General features: G+C 33.8%; 1 protein-coding gene across 6 annotated transcripts in view; it reads right to left on the bottom strand.

Moving 5' to 3' along the window:
- The window catches only part of FSTL5 (follistatin like 5), a 795,291-nt gene that overhangs the window by 244,418 nt on the left and 530,644 nt on the right, over positions 1-20,229 (bottom strand). For all 6 annotated transcript variants that reach the window (XM_040471352.1, XM_040471359.1, XM_040471338.1 and 3 more), the window contains one exon: positions 12,986-13,152. In XM_040471352.1, the coding sequence (XP_040327286.1) occupies positions 12,986-13,152 (167 nt within the window). The remainder of the gene's footprint in view (positions 1-12,985; positions 13,153-20,229) is intronic.

Below are 20,229 nucleotides of genomic sequence, written 5' to 3'. Positions count from 1 at the left end.
CCAACCTCTGACAAAACCCTGCTAATTGAACAGAAATAGCAAATCCTTTAAGGAACAACAACATTGGATTTTACAACTTCTTTTCTTTTTGGTTAATCACTTCTCATAGTCTTCTTAAATTTTTCTATCTAAAACACTGAATACTCACAAGTATACTATTGGTAGCTTCTATGAAAACTGTTTCAAGACAGAGATATCTATGATACTATTTCTTTATTTTATTCTTTATTTTATTTTTAAAATGTTTTTAATGTTTATTTATTTTTGAAAGAGAGACAGAGACAGAGTGTGAGTGGGGGAGGAGCAGACAGAGAGGGAGACACAGAACCTGAAGCAGGCTCCAGGCTCTGAGCTGTCAGCACAGAGCCCAGTGCAGGGCTGGAACTCACAAACCATGCGATCATGACCTGAGCCAAAGTCTGATGTATAACTGACTGAGCCACCAAGGCGCCCCCTATTTCTTTATTTTACATTAAACTATAAATTTTGCTTCTTGTACAAAAGGAGAAAGATTAAGAAAATAAGAATCTACAATTACTGTTAAAGTGATTGGTTGTCTTTCTGAATTAAAAAGTCTGCACCTATTATGCCTTTAATTAGATAAGAAGATTTTGATTTTGAACCCTATGATTGTTGGTGGCTGTGAAGCAATTATACCATAGAATTTCTCTTCGGTTCTTTTAAAATAAATTGTGTAGTAGATGTAGCTCTTAAATCTGGTCATTATTTAAAAGGTTAGGAAGAAGTTAACTATAATTAGAGGGCAATGGAAGGCTACTGTGAAATGAATGGTATATTTTTTAGGAGGTCTGTAAGATCAGTTGGCATAGGTTATATATCCTTTAAATTGTGCTTGCTGTTCTCCTTTGCTATGAAACTAAAAAGTTGTTTAAAATTTTATAGATGTATTATTTGTTTAAATTATAGTTCACCTTTTGGGATGAGCACTGGGTGTTGTATGGAAACCAATTTGACAATAAATTTCATATATAAAAAAAATAATAAATAAATAAATAAATTATAGTTCTACCCACAAATATGGACCAAGGTGACTGGACAAAGATAAACTATTAAGAGAACCAAGATTATTATCAAAACGATGCACTTAAATATCAACTTAGAGGTGCCTGGGTATCTCAGTCTGTTAAGCGTCTGATTCTTGATTTTGGCTCAGATCATGATCTCAGGGTTCCTGGTTTTGAGCCCTGCATCGGGCTCTGGGCTAACAGAGCAGAGCCTGCTTGGGATTCTCTGTTTCCCTCTCTCTCTCTATCCCTCCCCTCTTCTCACTCTCTCTCAAAATAAATAAGCATTTAAAAAATCAGCTTGGGGGAGGGTGGGCGGCCCAGTTGGTTAAGTGGCGGACTTTTAGTCTCAGCACAGGTCATGGTGTCACAGTTCAGGAGTTTAAGCCCTGGGTCAGGCTCTGCTCTGGAGGCATGGAGCCTGCTTAGGATTCTATCTCTCCCTCTCTCTGCCCCTCCCCAACTCTCTGTCTCTCTCTCTCTCAAAATAAGTAAAAAATAAACTTAGAACAACTTAAACATCATGTTGTGTACAGGTATAGATAATGTTGGTTTCTCTTGTGTTTTGAAATAACTAAGTTAGTATACTGTTTTAGAATGATAAATGTCAATGCTTGGTAAATATTAAGTATCCATCCAATGTTATTATTGTGTTATATGTTGTAAATGTAAATGTATACCTCGATAATCAAGTGCAAAAACCTAATTTTCTGTAATATAGTCAAACCTTTTATCAATATATTCATATACTGAAGCCCTTTATTAATCTATTGTCCTTGCTTGTTTATACACAAGGGACTTGCAATGCATTAAATATACTATGCTATCTCAAGCCTGATATATACTCTTTCCCAGTATACCTATCTGCCACTCATTCGTCTAGCTCTCGTCTAAATTGCAAGACTAGTGTATTCTTAGAAGTCTTCTGAGACTCTGTAACTTAAATTTAGCTTCCCTTTTCTTTTTTTTTTTTTTTAAATTTTTTTTTCAACATTTATTTATTTTTGGGACAGAGAGAGACAGAGCATGAACAGGGGAGGGGCAGAGAGAGAGGGAGACACAGAACTGGAAACAGGCTCCAGGCTCTGAGCCATCAGCCCAGAGCCCGACGCGGGGCTCGAACTCACGGACCGCGAGATCGTGACCTGGCTGAAGTCGGACGCCCAACCGACTGCGCCACCCAGGCGCCCCATTGGCTTCCCTTTTCTATTCCTTATATATTTGCACATAAATATACAAATGTACATATACAGATGGTCTCCAACTTATGATTTTTCAACTTTGCCAGGTGTGGAAGTAATACACATTCAGTAGACCCGGTACTTTGATCTTAATGTTGATATTTTCCTGGGCTAGCCCTGTATAGTACTAACACTCCTGGTGACGCTGAGCAACAGCCGTGAGGCATAGCTTGCAGCCAACCACGCAATCACCAGGGTAAACAACTCGTACACCGGGGTGAACAAAATTGTCCGTACCCATACAATCATTTTGTTTTTCACTTTCAGTGCCATATTGAGTAAATTACATGGGAGGTTCAACACTTCATTATCAAATAGGCTTTATGTTAGGTGAGTTTGCCTAACTGAAGACAAATATGAGCATTCTGGGAACCTTTAAAGGAGGCTGGGCTAAGCTATGGTGTTCAGTAGGTTAGGTATATTAAATACATCTTCCACTTAAGATATTTTCAACTTAAAACGGGTTTATTGGGGTGTAGTCCCATGGTAAGTTGAGGAAGATCTGTATTTAGGAAACTTTCATACTGCATTATCAAATATAATGCAGTTGTGTTCTTTCTTTGATTCCTTCAGTCTGTGAGATTTTGAAGCCTGGAATGCTGTCTCTTTTAGGTGTGTTCTCAGAATTTAACTGAGTATCTAGAAAAGTGAAGCGGTTAAATCAATATGTGTTGGATACGTAAAGATTAAGCAATGACCAAATATGTGCTGCCCCTCATCTTTTTCTTGTCCCCCTTATTGCATATGATAAAAGATTAAATTGAAACTGTAGTAAAAAATCAATATGCTTAATTAGAAATGTTATTAAAGAAATGGAATCCAGAAATTGTTGAGCTATGCTAGGCTTAAATGATTGATTGTAAATAAACATCACTTGATTGATAATCCTGCAAGTAGCTAGAGTAAGTAAATAAAATCTATAGCAAGATTTGAATATAAAAAGTGTACAAATAAATTCAATAATGCATAATTGTGAATATCAGAAATATCACTATGTCATTTGTTATTTGTACATTTACATTTGATTATCTCCTATGTGTCAGTATAGTGCTAACTATTACATTATAACACAAAGTTAAATATGCCAAAGTCCTTGAACTCAGCGTTTCTAGTCTGGAGAAAAAAGGCAAGAATATTCACAGTTTTATTATGATGCAACAAGTATGGTAGTTACTGGAAAAAGAACTTTTAAAAAAGTCAAATTTAGGCATAAGAAGCATTTGTCTATTTGTAAAGAATACATTAGATGAAAATGACAAGGGATGGTTTTCCAGAGAGACAAGGATGTGTTTGAGAATGGTAATAATAACACAACCTAATAGTTAGAAACCAGCTAGTGTTCTGGAGGGGCTTTAGGAAAGAATGGAATTGTATGAATAGTAGGAAGAATTAATAAACAGGCTTTCCAGAATAAGCTAAATAATTTGAATCTTTTTTTTTTTCATGAAAACTAGAAACACCATTAAAGGTTTTTTTTTTGTTTTTGTTTTTAATTTTTTTTCAACGTTTATTTATTTTGGGGACAGAGAGAGACAGAGCATGAACGGGGGAGGGGCAGAGAGAGAGGGAGACACAGGATCGGAAACAGGCTCCAGGCTCTGAGCCATCAGCCCAGAGCCTGACGCGGGGCTCGAACCCACGGACCGCGAGATCGTGACCTGGCTGAAGTCGGACGGTTAACCGACTGCGCCACCCAGGCGCCCCCACCATTAAAGGTTTTAAAGAGCTCTACATTTTATGAGAATCTGTCTGCCTGTGAGATGAAGTGCATGTTTCAACTGGGGCGGGGGGGTTGGTCTCAGTAGGAAAGGGTCAAGTTTGAAGGTGAGAACTGATAGGACCTTAAACTAAGACAGCCATAGTGGAAATGAGATGACAGAAGAGATGTAAGGTGAATAAAAAAGATAAATTCACAAGGTTTGGTGATAGATTGGATTTGAGGAGAAAATTGAGAGAGAACTCTAACATGACTTGGTTTTCTGGCTACATTTGCACCGAGTGGGAAACACTGGAAATGTCGCAGCTTTTGAAATAAAGATATTGGTTTGGATTTCACACATTCAAATGAAAAAAAAAGAGAGCGAGAAATTTTAAATAGAGGTATAACTTAGAATGTGTCAACTTAAACATAGTAATTAAAGCCATGGGTTTAGACACATAATGAGGGGGAAAAATGAAAAAAAAAGTTCATCAATTTAAGAATCTATATAGATATTCAGCCAAAGTTCATATTGAAAAAAAAAGAATGTCATAGTAAAGTCATGCTTCCAAATTAATATTTCTCATAAACCTATTTAAATAACATGATCTGTCATAACTTTGAAAACTGGACCTAAATTTTTAAAAATTAAAAAAAAAATACATTACCAGGTACTCAACAAACTAGTATGTGACTATTTCATTCACGTATCCACACATGAATACTTTTGTTTTTATATGTTGCTATTTGTAACAATAAGTTCAAAAAGAATATGGCCAATGACATTTAAAAATATTTTTAAATTACTGATTTTAATACTTTTCTAAGAGGTGAATTGTAATATGCAGCGTTCCGTTGTATCAGCAGAACAAAGCAAGTTAGGAACAATACTCATTTTAAAGCAGAACACTCTTAGGCAATGTTTATGATTACGTACAATTTCACCAATTTAACAATTATTGGTGGAAAATGAATGCATGTTGCATATTTGATGTTTGTGGAAGAAATCCAACATCTTCAGCCTTGCCAATGCTCCCTGCTTTATTTGGCTTGGAAGATTTTGAATCATAAATATTCTCTAATTCCCCTTGGATTTTAAGAGCCACAGTGGCCTCAGGCTTAAATTAAAAATAAATTAGTGATGAAAATTACATGGTGAAATATGTATTATATACCAAACGTTAAATGTCTACATTTTTAGTTAAGATGGAACAAGAAATGGATTGTTTATAGTCTAGAGAAGAAAAAAGTCAATACCATTCTTTTTAATAACTAGTTTTGACATTATACTCTAATATGTTCCATATTGAAAGGCAACACTGTAGGTTTCTAAAAAGTTAAAATTAAATCTTGCTAATTAAATGGTTTTTATCAGAGATCTATAATTTTGGTTATGTTACCAAAGAATAACATAAGGGGTAAAAATGTCTGTCTTTATATATGAGAACTTTAAAATTCATAGATTTAAGGGAAAAAGTTATATCCTCACACTGCTTTAAGTATTAAACCTGAGAAACAAAGTCAGAATTCTCTACTACTAAAATCACTTTCAGTCTCTGGGAACTAAGTATTCCTTAGGGATTTTACTTCTAAATTTGAAGTTCAGCATATATTCTGAAATAAGATATCATAATAAGGTATAGTATTCTATAGTAAGCATTTAATGGCTTTAAAACTTCAAACATATTAAAATAAAATTAATAATAAAATAAAATTTTATTTTATTAAAGTTTTTAATTTGGGTCAAATTTCATTATTATGCTTGGACACATTATCTCCCAGTACTAGTTTGCCAACTATGTACTAGGAAATGTAATATTTAGAGACAAAAAAACAAAACAAAACAAAACAAAACAAAACAAAAAAACAAAACAAATCATCAAATGCACACTGCCCACACCTGCAATTGGATTTTGATTGGAATTAAAGTGATTATTTCAATTGTCTGTGAGTGACTTATCTTTTTTCAAGAGAATGCTTTGCTTTAAAATTTTTTTTTAATGTTTATTTATTTTTGGGATGGAGAGAGACAGAGCATGAACGGGGGAGGGTCAGAGAGTGGGAGACACAGAATCTAAAGCAGGCTCCAGGCTCTGAACTGTCAGCACAGAGCCCAACACGGGGCTCGAACTCACGGACTGTGAGATCATGACCTGAGCTGAAGTCAGATGCTTCACTGACTGAGCCACCTAGGCACCCTGAGAATGCTTTGCTTTAAGTGGAAGTTAATGTACATGGTGAGAATCACTTCAAATAAGCTGCAGGGATAGACAGAGCTATCTTAAGAATTATCAGAAAAAAAATCATCAGACTACATGCAAAATATATAAATAAAACTTAGTGGAATATATATATTTTTTATTTTTTTAATGTTTATTTTTGAGAGACAGAGAGAGACAGAGCGTGAGCAGGAGAAGGGCAGAGAGAGAGGGAGACACAGAATATGAAGCAGGCTCTAGGCCCTGAGCTGTCAGCACAGAGCCCAATGCAGGGCTCGAACTCATGAACCGCGAGATCATGACCTGAACTGAAGCCAGACACTTAACCAACTGAGCCACCCAGGTGCCCCAATCTTAGTGGAATATTTCCAGAGAGGCCTATAAAAGCAAAATAAAAAAATCAAGGAAGTAAATTGATGACTGATGAAACTACCAACGGAACAAAATTGGTGTGCAGAGATGTTCAGATTGGAATTCAGATGGATAATCACATTTAATTAATGCAGAAAAACAAAACAAAACAAAAGTGTAAAGAAAACAGTAGAACATCTTACATCCTCTTAGATGGCCTCGGGTAGAGAAGTAGAGATTGCTCTCCTGTTCCTCCTTTGTAACAGAAGGCTGAGCAGTATGCCTAGCTAAACGATGGTATTTACCAGTCTCCCTAGTATAGTTATGCCAGTTATTGCACATCGGTGACCCATAAACAGTTGTGGGACTTCCAGGAATAAGTTCCTTCATGTTTTACCTGCTTTGTACTCTTGTGGACCTGGATTACAGGATGATGGAATATAGATTGGTGACTGGAGTTCCAACAGCCTTCTTGACCCCTGAGATGACCTTGAAGATAAGAGCCATGCTCTTGGAATGTCAGAAAAAGAAGATAGAAGATTGAGATCCAGATGCTTCATGGAGCAATCATGCCAGCTATGGACAATATATTTCTTGAAAGAACAAACTCCTGTGCATTTAATCCACTATTTTTTCCTCACCTCTTCTCAGTGCCAGACACAATTACTAACAGGTTAGATAGATGAAAAAGAAACAAAAATCACAGAATGCATGTTAAGATGGGAAAACAGTACAGACTCCACAAAGTCAATGTATTAAATTCATATGAACTTTTGAAAGTTCAAACTTTTAATCTCAGTGATATAAGCCACAGTATCATTTGTAAGAAAATGGTTTTCATGCAGTATTCAAGCCAATCTGACTTTATGTAAATAGAGTGCCTGACATAGCAAATAATATGCAGCACCTAATTAAAGTTGAATTTCAGACAGGCAAAAAATGATTCTTGTAAAAGTATATCCCATTGTACATTTGGTATATGCCTATAGTGAAAAAAATATGTATTGTATATCTGAAATTCAAATGTGTCTGTGAGTTCAGTATTTTGTCTAGTAAGTCTACTTTTAAAGTTGTTGAATGTTATAATGATATAAATTATATCAGGCTATTTTGAAATAATATTTTCATGGGGCTTTACATTTGTTATTAAGCATGATCAACAATGCCATGTTGAATCACGCTACTGATAGTGATAAAATAAATAGCTCATATTTTATGTGCAAGTTGATATGTGTCACTGAATTATATGACAATATCTCCTTGTATAGATGAAGAGACTGTACCTTAAATTGGTTCAGTCTATTCGTTGTGATTACATAGCTAATAAGTGGCAAAATTAAGGCTGGAATCTAAAAACCAGCTGGAGAGAAAAAAGGTGAATGGGAGACTCATACTCTGTACCTCATACCTCCCCATCTGCATCCCTGGTCATGGCTCAGCAGACCAGCGTTAGGACTCAAGTTCAATCATAATAATGCCAGAAGTGTAGTTTGTGTGCCAAGTACTACCCAAAACAAAATGATGTAAATAAACCAATGATCTATTGCAGAAATTTAGGTTGAGGACTGAGGGCACAGATACTAAAAAAAATATATAAGTATATAGTAGCTGAGTGCATTTTTAAAAACTTTTTAATGTTTTTATTTATTTTTGAGAGAGAGAGAGAGAGAGAGAGAGAGAAAGAGCATGAATGGGGGAGGGGCAGAGAGAAAGGGGGACAGAGAATCTGAAGCAGGCTTCAGGCTCCCAGCTTTCAGCACAGAGCCCCAGGTAGGATTTGAACTCAAGGGACCCTGAGATCATGACCTGAGCTGAAGTCAGACACTTAACAAATTAAGCCACCCAGGCACCCCCTGAGTGAATTTAATGGCATATCTTTAGAGCAGGGATTAATACAAGATTGCTAAAGAAAGTTTCGTCAGCCTGATTCCTAAAGCTGCACTGAATAGGAAAACAAAACAAAAACAAAACAAAACAAAACAAAAAAACAACTTCCAGTTTTAGTGACTATAATTGGACCAAATTTGGTGGGGGCATTTCCTGTGAGTTTTCAAACACTCTTATTGCTGTATGTGTCCTAGCATTGAATTCCTGTGGTTTTAGGCAGGTTGAGTGTTTCTGTGCTGTTGAAATATATATCAGGAGGAAGGGAAGAAAGAGGAGGAGGTTGGGAGGAGGAGGAGAAGAGAGAAAAGAAAGCCAAGAACCTAGTTTAACTGAACATTTACAGTATGATTCATACAGCGTTACCAGTTTTAAAGTGCTTTATGCCATTAGCTCTTGTGCAAAAATGAGTTCATTCTACTGTTAGCTTCAATTTACAGATAAGGAAGCTGGGCATAGGTGGGTTGAATAACGAGAGCACATCATTCCCAAGAGATTGAATATTAATTGGAATTCAGACAGTGTGAATCCCCAGCCTGTGTTGCAAACCACTGTCACTGCCTCCAGTAGTTCAGTGATGTTATTTTATTTATTTGATACAAAACAGAAGACAGAAGACAAGCAAAATGAAAGTCTTCTAACATTAACAATATCAATCTGTCTCACACATAATAACCGAGGATATAAAATCTATTAGTAATGTATAGGGGCCAGAATTATTTGGGGTGCATTTTTCAAAGGGTAGCATAAAATGACAGACCATCTCACTTCCATGCAGTGGTTAAGCTCAAGAACTAGAGTCTATCAGGCCATATAAACATTCCAGCTGTACCATTTATCAGCTCAACAACCTTGGGTGAACAACTCTCTAGCATAAATCCCCACATAGGTAAATAGGGATAAGATTCCCTGCTTCATGTAGTTGTCTTTAGGACTAATAAGATAATAAAGTAGTGACATAATGAGGATTAATATGAATCTAGCCTACTAAAAAAATAAAATTATATTTGCAGCTCATAGAAGGGAGATTAAAAGCAATCTCACAGGATTTCTTCTGCACTTAAAAATGAGAGTAAGTGGAAATAAAACAAGGGGTAGTTATGCTTTAAAAATATGTCTATATTATTTTAATCTTTTGCAATCAGAATGTATGTATTGCCTAGGTAAGTATATATTAAATCCTACCTAATATATATTAAATAATGAGAAAGAATTTTGAAAACTATCACTGAGTCAGTGGTTATAATTTTAACCTTACATAATTTAATGGTAACTAAACCCACTTTTATGAAAATAAATATGTACAAAGTAGGTATAAAACTGACTCATATCTGAAAGGTTTGAAGTTCTCTTTGCTTATAAACAATGAATGTATTTTACTATACTGAGGTCATTTTGGTCTTTCAACACATCCAAAATCTATATCTAATGATGAAATATACATTTCAAGAAGATATAATTATAGGGGCACCTGGGTAGCTCAGTCTGTTAAACGCCCGACTCTTGATTTTGGCTCAGGTCATGATCTCCTCAGTTCGTGAGTTCTAGCCCCTCATCAGGCTCTGCTCTGACAGTGCAGAACCTGCCTGGAATATTCTTTCTGTCTCTCTCTCAATCTGACCCTCCTCGGCTCTCTCTCTCTCAAAATAATTTAACTTAAAAAAAAAGAATATGTAATTTATAGATGTTTCTTAACATAGTACACCCGAAAATTTAATTAAACAACATTCTTAGAGGCAAACAATAGAACCCATTCTAGCGAGTTTTAAGCAAGAAAGACATTTAATGAAGATAGTAGGAAGGTCATAGAATATCCAGAACTGAGTGTCATCCTTATGGAATGAGAAGCCATCCTTATGGAAAAATGCACAAGCCACAGGTTGACACTGTCCAATGAAAACCCAATTATACCTAAACACTGACCAACTCCAGAACTTTTATCACTAATGTCCTGGCAAGTAGAATCTGCTGCCACAGCACTTATAAGGAAGAATGGATGGGAGAGTGAATTCTGTAAAGTACCTGTAATTCCCTGTTCTTGCTTATGAAATGAAGCCTTTAGCAGTCTTTTTGTCAGAGCTTTATTTACATATCTACTCCCTAACTGCAAAGAAGGCTAATTAAATAAGACTTTGGTTTCTATCTTGGGGAAGAAAAAAATTCAAGCATTGACAAAATATTTGAAGGGGTGTTCAAAAGATGTTGAGTAATCAGAAGACACATCATATGTCCACTAGAGATAGTACTGACTCTCTGTGTGTATCTATCTATCATCTATCTATCTATCTATCTATCTATCATCTATCAAATAAACTAGAATAGTTAATTATATAATAAATACAATATAATAATATGTATAATATACTATAATATATGGTTGACTATGATAGTTTATTATATTTAATACAGTTATATATTTTAAAACCATATAGTTTATTTTTTTTTTAATTTTTTTTTCAACGTTTATTTATTTTTGGAACAGAGAGAGACAGAGCATGAACGGGGGAGGGGCAGAGAGAGAGGGAGACACAGAACTGGAAACAGGCTCCAGGCTCTGAGCCATCAGCCCAGAGCCCGACGCGGGGCTCGAACTCACGGACCGCGAGATCGTGACCTGGCTGAAGTCAGACGCTTAACCGACTGCGCCACCCAGGCGCCCCAACCATATAGTTTATTAACTACAATAAACTATACACTATATACAGATGGATAGAAATAGATAGATGATAGATAGACAGATAGATAGATAGATAGATAGATTGTTTATTTACATGGTGTGGTCCATATTTTAGCAGACTTTAAGCAAGAATAAGTATAAAACAAAACACAATAAGTAATAGTTTATAACTGCTTTATTTCACACTTTAGTTCTACTGGTAAATGCATTTAAATGAAAACTCCAGTAGTACATTGGGACATTAAATAAATATCCCTTTCAAAGATATCCCTACAGTTTTATTTGGAATGCTGCCAGTTATGTGTATACTACAGATTATGAACATTTGTCCAACTTATTTAAATATGACTTGTAATGAAATTGAAACTTTCCAATTCTTGAAAATGTTTTTAAATTTCTTAAAATGTACCTGCTTTATGAAATGTAACCAAAATAACTTTAATAAAAATGTATCTATTGATACCAGAATTTATCTAATGCTCACATATATTTTATACATCTAACTTATCTATAATCATTTTTCTAGAGATTTCACATTTCTAGAACAGAGTCAAAAGTTAGGAAGTAAGTAAAATCATTTATAAGATATATGCACGAGAATGTGCCCATTTTTACAATTTTTCCATAGGGTATTACTCATAGCATACCCTTTCTTAGTCTTGAAATAATTCAAATGAGCTTATTTTAAGGTATTCAAACCACAGCACCATAGAATACAGGGGCCTCTGGAAATAACAGTGGAAAACATGATAGTAAGAATGAAGATAGAAAAATAAAAGATAAAATGTAGACATAACAACATAAAAAGCAAACCCAATGTGGCTTTATTTAAGGCGATATCTCTCAAAGACTGTTGAATGCTCCAGAGATTATAGCTGTTCTAATGCACAGTGTTCATGATACCTTAAGAATTAAATATTATTCTCCATGTACTCTCCAAAGAAATTTTACAGATGTAAGCAAAGTTAGAAAAAATATTAAATTTAAAAATTAAAATTTGAAAGCTTCTTTTTTGAATAATTTGAGGCCATTAAACAAGAGTATTAGTAAGATGTAACATATAGAAGTGACTCTCTTAGATCTGTGTTTTAGGGTTTCTTTATGAAGCAATAAAGAATGAGTGGATAGGTGATGGCTTTCCTGAGCAATAATAAAAAATAACTAAAATTTATGTTCAAAGAGATCATAAAATCCCCAAATCACTAAGACAAAAGATTGCCCTACATCATTTCCATGGGCATCCCATAATGCACAATTTTTACTTCTTTTCATCATCTAGGATGATGTATACATTTTAATCCCCACTTGGAACGCATAGCGTGGAAGAAACAGATGAATACCCTGAAGTTTGTTCTATTTCTGTTTCATTTTCAGAGCAGTAACCTTTCAAATTGAGTTTAGATTCTGAATTTCTAGGAGAGAACTGAGTGGAAAAATATATTCCAATTTCATTCTAGAAAAAATAAACCATTTGTTGCTTGATTGATATTTATTATTTCTAATACATTATGAAGAATTTGAAGCAAAAACCGCCTTTCCCCAATTTAACACCTCACAAGCTAAAGGTGGTTGCTTAGCCATAATAGCAAATACATAAAGATTAATTGTTAATAGTTGTAGAAATTCTGACAGGCAGACATTATTGGTTTAAGTCGATATGATCCCACCAACACAGTGCTACGTTACCTGCTTACCACACCGACACAAGTGATTTGGATAATTTCATTTGATCTATAGTGCACATCCTAGTCAGTAGTGTGGATATGACAATGTTCCAATTCTCTTCTACACTACACCCAATATTCATTAAGCTACTCAGACTTCACAAGGCCTAGAGTATATCACATGAAATACACAAATTATAAAGGAACACCTATGTATGTACTCACATTGATGTCTTCCAAATCTAAATTATTTAGAATAATATTGTTCCTTTTCCAGATGATGGGGGGTCTCAGTGCCCCCTGAATGGCACAGCTCAGAACAGCACTTTGTCCCACGGTTGCTGCTGTAATGCTTAGTTTCTGATCTTCAGGCAGACTCAACTGGATAACCTCTGTAAAGATAAAGTGTCAGTAATGTTTATGAGCCTGTAGTTTTATAAGGTTAATTACTATAAAGTTTCTGAATACTAGTAATTAAGGCTTTTAGTTTGAATAAAATTGAAAAAAGCTTGTGATGAAATGAAAAAAAAGAGTAAATAGTTTCCAATAAAAGGTCAGAATGACATTTCAATTTAATTGATTGACAAGCATCCTCATGAGGCAAAGAACTATTAAACATGAAATGAATATCAGAAGTAGAGTTATAATAAGCCTGGCAGATTGCACCCAAAAGAGAGATAAATTATTTAACTGCCAAATCGACATGTAGTGTGTCATCGGCATTGAAATAAAAATGATGTTGTTTATTCACTGATAGATTTATATGGTAGGTGCGGTGAGATCATTGCTGGCTGGCTTCAGAGAACACTAGCATAGCTGAATGGGTAAAATGCATCATTATGCTGGGAAACATAAACTGACTCTAAAGGAGTAAGATTTATTTGGAAAGTTGAAGGAGGAAAAACTGAAGTTCACCAACCACACAGTAATTAAGTGAAATTCTGCCAGCTGCCTTTATCAGTCAGACAATGTTGGTATAGTACACTTGCTTCCTGATCCTTAAATTTTAAAGTTAAATATAATATTTTTAACTACTCAACACATTTCTTCTAATAATTTTGCCGAACCAGTAAATATAATTTATAACTTGGATCTGGCTGTCCCTTTCTACTTTCAGACAATATTTACCAATTATGGGAATTAACAACTCTGTCATTGCCGATTATCATGAGAAATGACTGGATAAGCCTACCAGTTTTCTTCCACATGAAAGTTGCCCTTTAGTTTTCTCAGCTGACATTCACAGGCACTGTCTTTTCTATGCTATGACTGAGTCTTGCATTTTGACTTTGCTCAGTTTTAGCCAGGTTAGAAATATCACAAACCACAATTCTGAACTGAAATTTCCATGGGGGTAGTGTGGGGAGGAACAATGATTATCTTTTGTTCCTTTGTTGCAATTGATGATATTTTTCACGGGGGCATTGGGTAGAGAAAGTGATGGATTTTAATTTGCGATAAATATGATCAGGTGCTATCCTTGCTGTTTCCTCCACAAGCCGCTTTCCTTTCCTTTCACCATTCTACCTTCTTTTTTTCTCTTTCAGAATCATGTGTCCTCATGAGAAGGAAGAAAAATGCCTATCAAATAGTTTATAGAATGTAACTATTTGATAAACAGTTACTTTATTTTTTGGTGCAATCACAAAAAGCAATGTCAAAAATGGCATGCATTTTTGTAATGTAAGACCAGGATTAAACAATTCCTCACATGCACATGCTAAGTATGAATGTTAAATGATCTCTATTGTCATGAACCACTGTCTGCCACACCATTACCTTATGAAAATAAATGAAATAAACTGACCCTTACATTGTTATATAAAATCTAGTTTCTAAATTTAAAAGCCTTAATTACTTAAGTCAGAAGTGTTTTGTGTTGTCAAAGAAGGGGGTAGGCATGCTTTTGAAACTGAAAAACCCTATGATACTCAGCCCAAGATTATTCTTTTTGTCATTACATCCAGAAATGATAGAAATAGGTAACAAGCATGTTGCTCAGTCATTTGTATTGACAGCCTAATGTTGCCTAATGACATTCATCTGTTTTCACATTTTATTTCATAGTTTCCTGAGTAATAAGAACATAGGCAATATGTTTAAGCTTCTCTTTAATACTAATTCTGTTACTATTTATTTATTTATTTATTTATTTATTTATCTATATTTTATATGTTTGACCAATTAAGCATAGAAAACATCTGAAATTTTCAAACACAGTGTTCTTCAGGTTTTTTAAAATATGATAAACTTATAGAAAAAGAATTATAAGAGTAAAAACATCATGAGAGTATCATAAGGATTATTTATAGTTTTAAATAACATTTCTCAATTCCAGCTTCTGGTTTCTCATAAAATCATCCAAGAGACAATGGGGACATCTGGTTCTAAAATCCATATGTTAGCGTTGGCTATTCTGACCAATGCCAATAGCCAATAGCATTGGCTATTCTGACATTTAGCAATATAATTGCTACTAAGTCACTTTGGAATCTCTTCACTAACCTCCATCATTTGGTATTATATCCCCGGGCATTCAAATCAGTTGTGCTTTTGGTAGTTATGCATTAACAATGCTAATTAGATAATATGAACATGTTAGAGTAAATGAAAGATAGGGCATAACAATGTGGGACATCTTTCTAAAATGTAATTTTTTTGAGAGGATGCATAATGAGAAACAAGAATTACTATTCACCCAGGGTATATTAACAAGCACAGTAAAAAAATTTTCTTTAATTTGGAGATTACATTTTAAAATCATTTTTAAAACTATCTCAGTGATATGTATTATTAAATAATGATATGTATTTTGAAAACTGTTTAGAATTTTTCCTGCATATTTCATGTTACATATACATTTCTCCTCTTTCTAATATACCACATAGAACTACATACACCAAGCCAATTATGTTCACTTGCTACTTCTCAAAATCAAGTGGTTCTTTGCTTAAATATGTTTAGCAGCGAAATTTGTTTTACCTACAAAACTGTCATACTTATTTTACTAGTCTTTCTGATAGCTATTAACAAGCAAAGATTTAATCTCACAAAGTCACTGACATTAAACGTTTTTATTCTTATATTCTAAATTTCATTAAACCTGCTTTAATGGTAAAGAACATACATATAAAGCATATTGGATTTATGTTTTATAAAGAAATGGTGACTATGTCTTGATTAACGACCCAAAACAATAACTATGAATCAATCTGTAAGCCGATTTAACATTTATTTTAAGAGCTATTCGTACAGGTTGGTTTTCTCTGAGTGTTTGTGGATATTTAGTGTTCAAAGTTGTTAGTTCCGAAATTAGTTCCAAGGAAAAAATATTGAAAATTTAATTCCTTATTAATTAGGATTAATCTACATTTTCATAGATATACATTAAATGAAAGCATATTTCATTCTATAGCATTCTATCCACAAACAGCTTATGCTAGTTATGTGAAGACAACTACTTTGTAGAAAATAAGATCTACCATTTTTGTACCCACCTCCATTCTTTCAGCTCCAATAATAGCACACATATCAAAGTCTTTGAGTAAAATCACATACAGGCTAGGTTTAACAGATGGTACTAGATTTTTTGAAACACTTCAGCACGTTTTTTGACCTATAAGCCTTGTCTCCTAGTGGAGGACCTCTCAAGTATTCAAGGGAAGAAATCAGAGATCCAGCTCTGGCGTTTCCTCTAATCTCATCTTATGAGGACTATTAATGCCATTTCTAGATCAGCTTTTCTTTTGATTACTTGGGAAAAGGAAGAGGCAAGTAAAATAGTGTCTCCCTTTGGAACCCTTTCTGCACTTTCTCATTTTCACAACTTGACTTAACAGGAATATTAAGAGCTCGCTTACAAAGGAATGAAAAATTATCTATACTAGCAGGACCTAAAACCAGAGAGAGACAAGTACAGTTGAGTACAACTTCAACCACAGTAGGTAAGTATTTTTAAAGCATTTATTCCAATAGAACCTAGGTGATAGAAATAGTAATAGGAACATGTGTAAATATAGTATGCGTTCTGAAAATAGTACCAAAAAAGGAATAAAATACTATGAATATTTGTGAAACACCAATTAAAAAGAAGATTTTAGTAACTGACTTAAAAATTGATTTAAAAATCAATTATTTTAAAATCATTAGAAAAATATAATTTATCATAAACAGGATTCTGTTCCTTCCAAGTTCCTAAGTACATACTTATGTTGAATATTTTAATACCAGTTCTATAGTCTTATTGCCTTAATTATGCATATAATTATTATTACAGGAATGAAAAATGGAAGAAATTTTATCAGCAACATTTTCAAATTACATGTGTTTTTCCCTTCTCTACCTCATTAAAAGTAATTACTAATTAAAAACAGAAAAAATAAAATACTTAAGTAAGAAATGCATCACACCAAAAAAGACACTTAGAAATCCTAAGTGGTATAATTAATTATTCTCATAATAAAACCACACTTACTCAATGACACACTCCTTAACTAACTAGAAAATTCTGATGGTATCTTTTGTCAAGAAATAAGTAATTTCAAAATAAATGTTAATTCTTACCTAATTTAGACATGTCAAGATATACACTAATTTACTGTGATAAAATGTCTGGAATTTTTAATACTAATTGCTTATCTGTAAACTATTGTATGTTTATATCAGAATATGCATTGCAAAAATAAAACAAAATAAATTTAATAAGAGATCTAGAAATTTTCCTTTGGTAGCAATGGATTAGATAATTTGGACTAACTCTTCTACTAAAGAAGTAACATAACAAACAACAACAACAACAACAACAACAACAAAACCAACCCTGGAATAAATACAAATACAAATTTTAAAAGACTATATGAGAGACATATTCTTTCTCATTCCTTCTTATTTTTATCTCATGAAAGAGATAACAGGACAGTGAGGAATTGCTCAATCTATGCCTTGGAGAGAACTGTAACTTTGAGAGATAAGATTGCACCTTGAGTCACAAATCCCTTTAGGAAATTTTCCATCTTGAGAACATGACTGAGGCTTAAAGCCTTTTGGTGGCTTTTGTTCCTCCAGCCATATAGGATACGGGCAATAATGGACTAGATGCTGTTTGTACTTGAACTTGAAGATGTCTTACTCTGCAAGTGAATAGTATGGACTACAGCTCACTTATCTAGGTGTCTCATAAAATATAAAATCTTCCCCTGTATAGTAAAATAATATCATCCTACTCATCCGATCATTATTATAAGCAATTCTGAAAATAAAATTCCCAATAAACAATTAAGGATAATATGGCATTCACAGAGAGAAGACAACATGATGAGAATAAGCAGAAATACCACACAGTAGTAACAAACTCACCAGAATTATAAAATGTATTGTTTATGAAAATATAATCAAGTTAGGAAATTTGACAAAGACCTTAGACATGCAATCAATAAACATTATAAATTCATGGAAGAGCCAAGTAGAAATTATGTAAGTAGAAAATGTAATAAGTGAAATTAAGAATTAAATTGTTGTACATAAGAACAGATTAGACACAGCAGAAAAGAGAATTAGTAAACTAGGGAAGAGATTAAAAGAAACACTACAGAATGAGAAGCAAAAAGATAAAGACTTGAAAATATGGGCGAGGGTAACAAAAATAGGTTTGTGTGGAACCGCAAAAGGAGAAAACAAAGAAAATAAAACAAAAGTAATACGTATTTGAAGAAATAGTACCTGAGGATTTTCCATTGAAAGATACCAATCAACAGATTGAAGATCATCAAATGTGAAGCAAAGAAAACAAAAAACTAGAATAATCTACACCTAGACACTTAGTAGTAAAATTAAAGAAAAATCAAAGAGAAAGAATATTCTTAAAATTATGCAAATAAAAAAATAACAGATTGCCTTCACAGTAAGTAAACTAGAAAAGTAACTGATATCATTAACAAAAACAGGAACAAGAAGCTAGTGAATGATATCGTATAGATGACAAAACAAAATAAAATCAATCTCAATATTTTATACATATAAATAAAAAAATAAATAAATACATTTTTTAAACTTTTTTTAAATGTTTTTATTTTTGAGACAGAGAGAGACAGAGCATGAGCAGGGGAGGGGCAGAGAGAGAGGGAGACACAGAATATGCAGCAGGCTCCAGGCTCTGAGCTGTCAGCACAGAGCCCATCGCGGGGCTTTAACTCATGGATTGTGAGATCATGACCTGAGCTGAAGTCGGATGCTTAACCGACTGAGCCACCCAGGCGCCCCAATAAATGCATTTTTAAAAACAATAAGAACATTGATCTCTAGTAAACTTGTCTTAAAGTAAATTCTGCAGGAGATTCTTCTGGCGAAGGAAAATGCTCCTAGATGGAAGCTCAAAGATGTGTGAAGGAAAGCAGAGCAAAGAAAGTGTTTAAATGTAACTATTAAAGTTTAACATTATACCTTGACACTTCAAGAATGCCTGATAACATAAAAGAATATCTTCATAACCCTGGGGTAGAGAAAGATTTTTTAAGGCACAGAAAAAAAACAAAAACAAAAAACCAAAATGAAAACAAATAAAAACAACAGCAACATCAAACTCACCACAAGGGAAATGATTTACAAGTTTAACCACATGATAATTTACATGACCTATTCCTCAAAATGTACTTTTAAGAGACCAAAAATGTAAGCCAACAAGCAGGAAAAGATACTTGTCATCCACAAAACAAGCTCATATGTAGAATAAATAAAGATCACCTAAAAATCAATAAGTAAATGACAAAGTCCAAAGAACCACCAAACAAAGACTTGAACAAATACTCTATGAATTAATTAATCCATATGGCTAAGGAAAATCTAAAAAGTATTTAACAATATGTGTAATCAGGGAGAAGCAGGTTTAAGCCAAAACTTTCACACTGGCATAAATTACAAAGTCTCGTGGTAGCAAGTGTCAGGAAGAATATGAAGCAACATAAATTCCTATATTCCTGGAGGGAGAATTCACATATATAGTTTCTTTCCCCATTGGTAAATAAAGTCTCTTCTACACAAACTTGCCCCGCCAGTTCATGTTTCCAAAGACAAAGTTATCCATGTGCCTTGTGGAAGCCGAAAATGACACAGAGAAGGTAGAGTGTTTGCATGTTATATATATATATATATATATATATATATATATATAAATTAATAGAGGTAGCAATGCATATATTTTCTAGATCTTTAATACATTAGACAGTGAGGGTGAGGGATGGGGGAAAGAAGAGGTCTAATTTGGGAGAGAAGAATCTGGTTTTGGAATTAGGATAAAAAAAATACTGAGTTTATCCTTAAAAAAAAGAATCAGTAGAGAGGAAAATTCTGAGAATACAAGTGAAAATGGAAATATTTCCACCACAAATTGTGGAGGAAACCAGAAGGAGTTATAAACATAAGCATAAATAAAGTATGTAGCAGTTAGTTAAAATAAAAAGGTCATTTTTTCTGTG

This window comes from Herpailurus yagouaroundi, unplaced genomic scaffold, assembly GCF_014898765.1.
Source record: "Herpailurus yagouaroundi ecotype Mexico unplaced genomic scaffold, PumYag 28, whole genome shotgun sequence".
In the NCBI taxonomy this organism is placed as follows: domain Eukaryota; kingdom Metazoa; phylum Chordata; class Mammalia; order Carnivora; family Felidae; genus Herpailurus; species Herpailurus yagouaroundi.
Note: the sequence above shows the minus strand (reverse complement) of the source record. Positions and strands in the feature narration are given on the sequence as shown.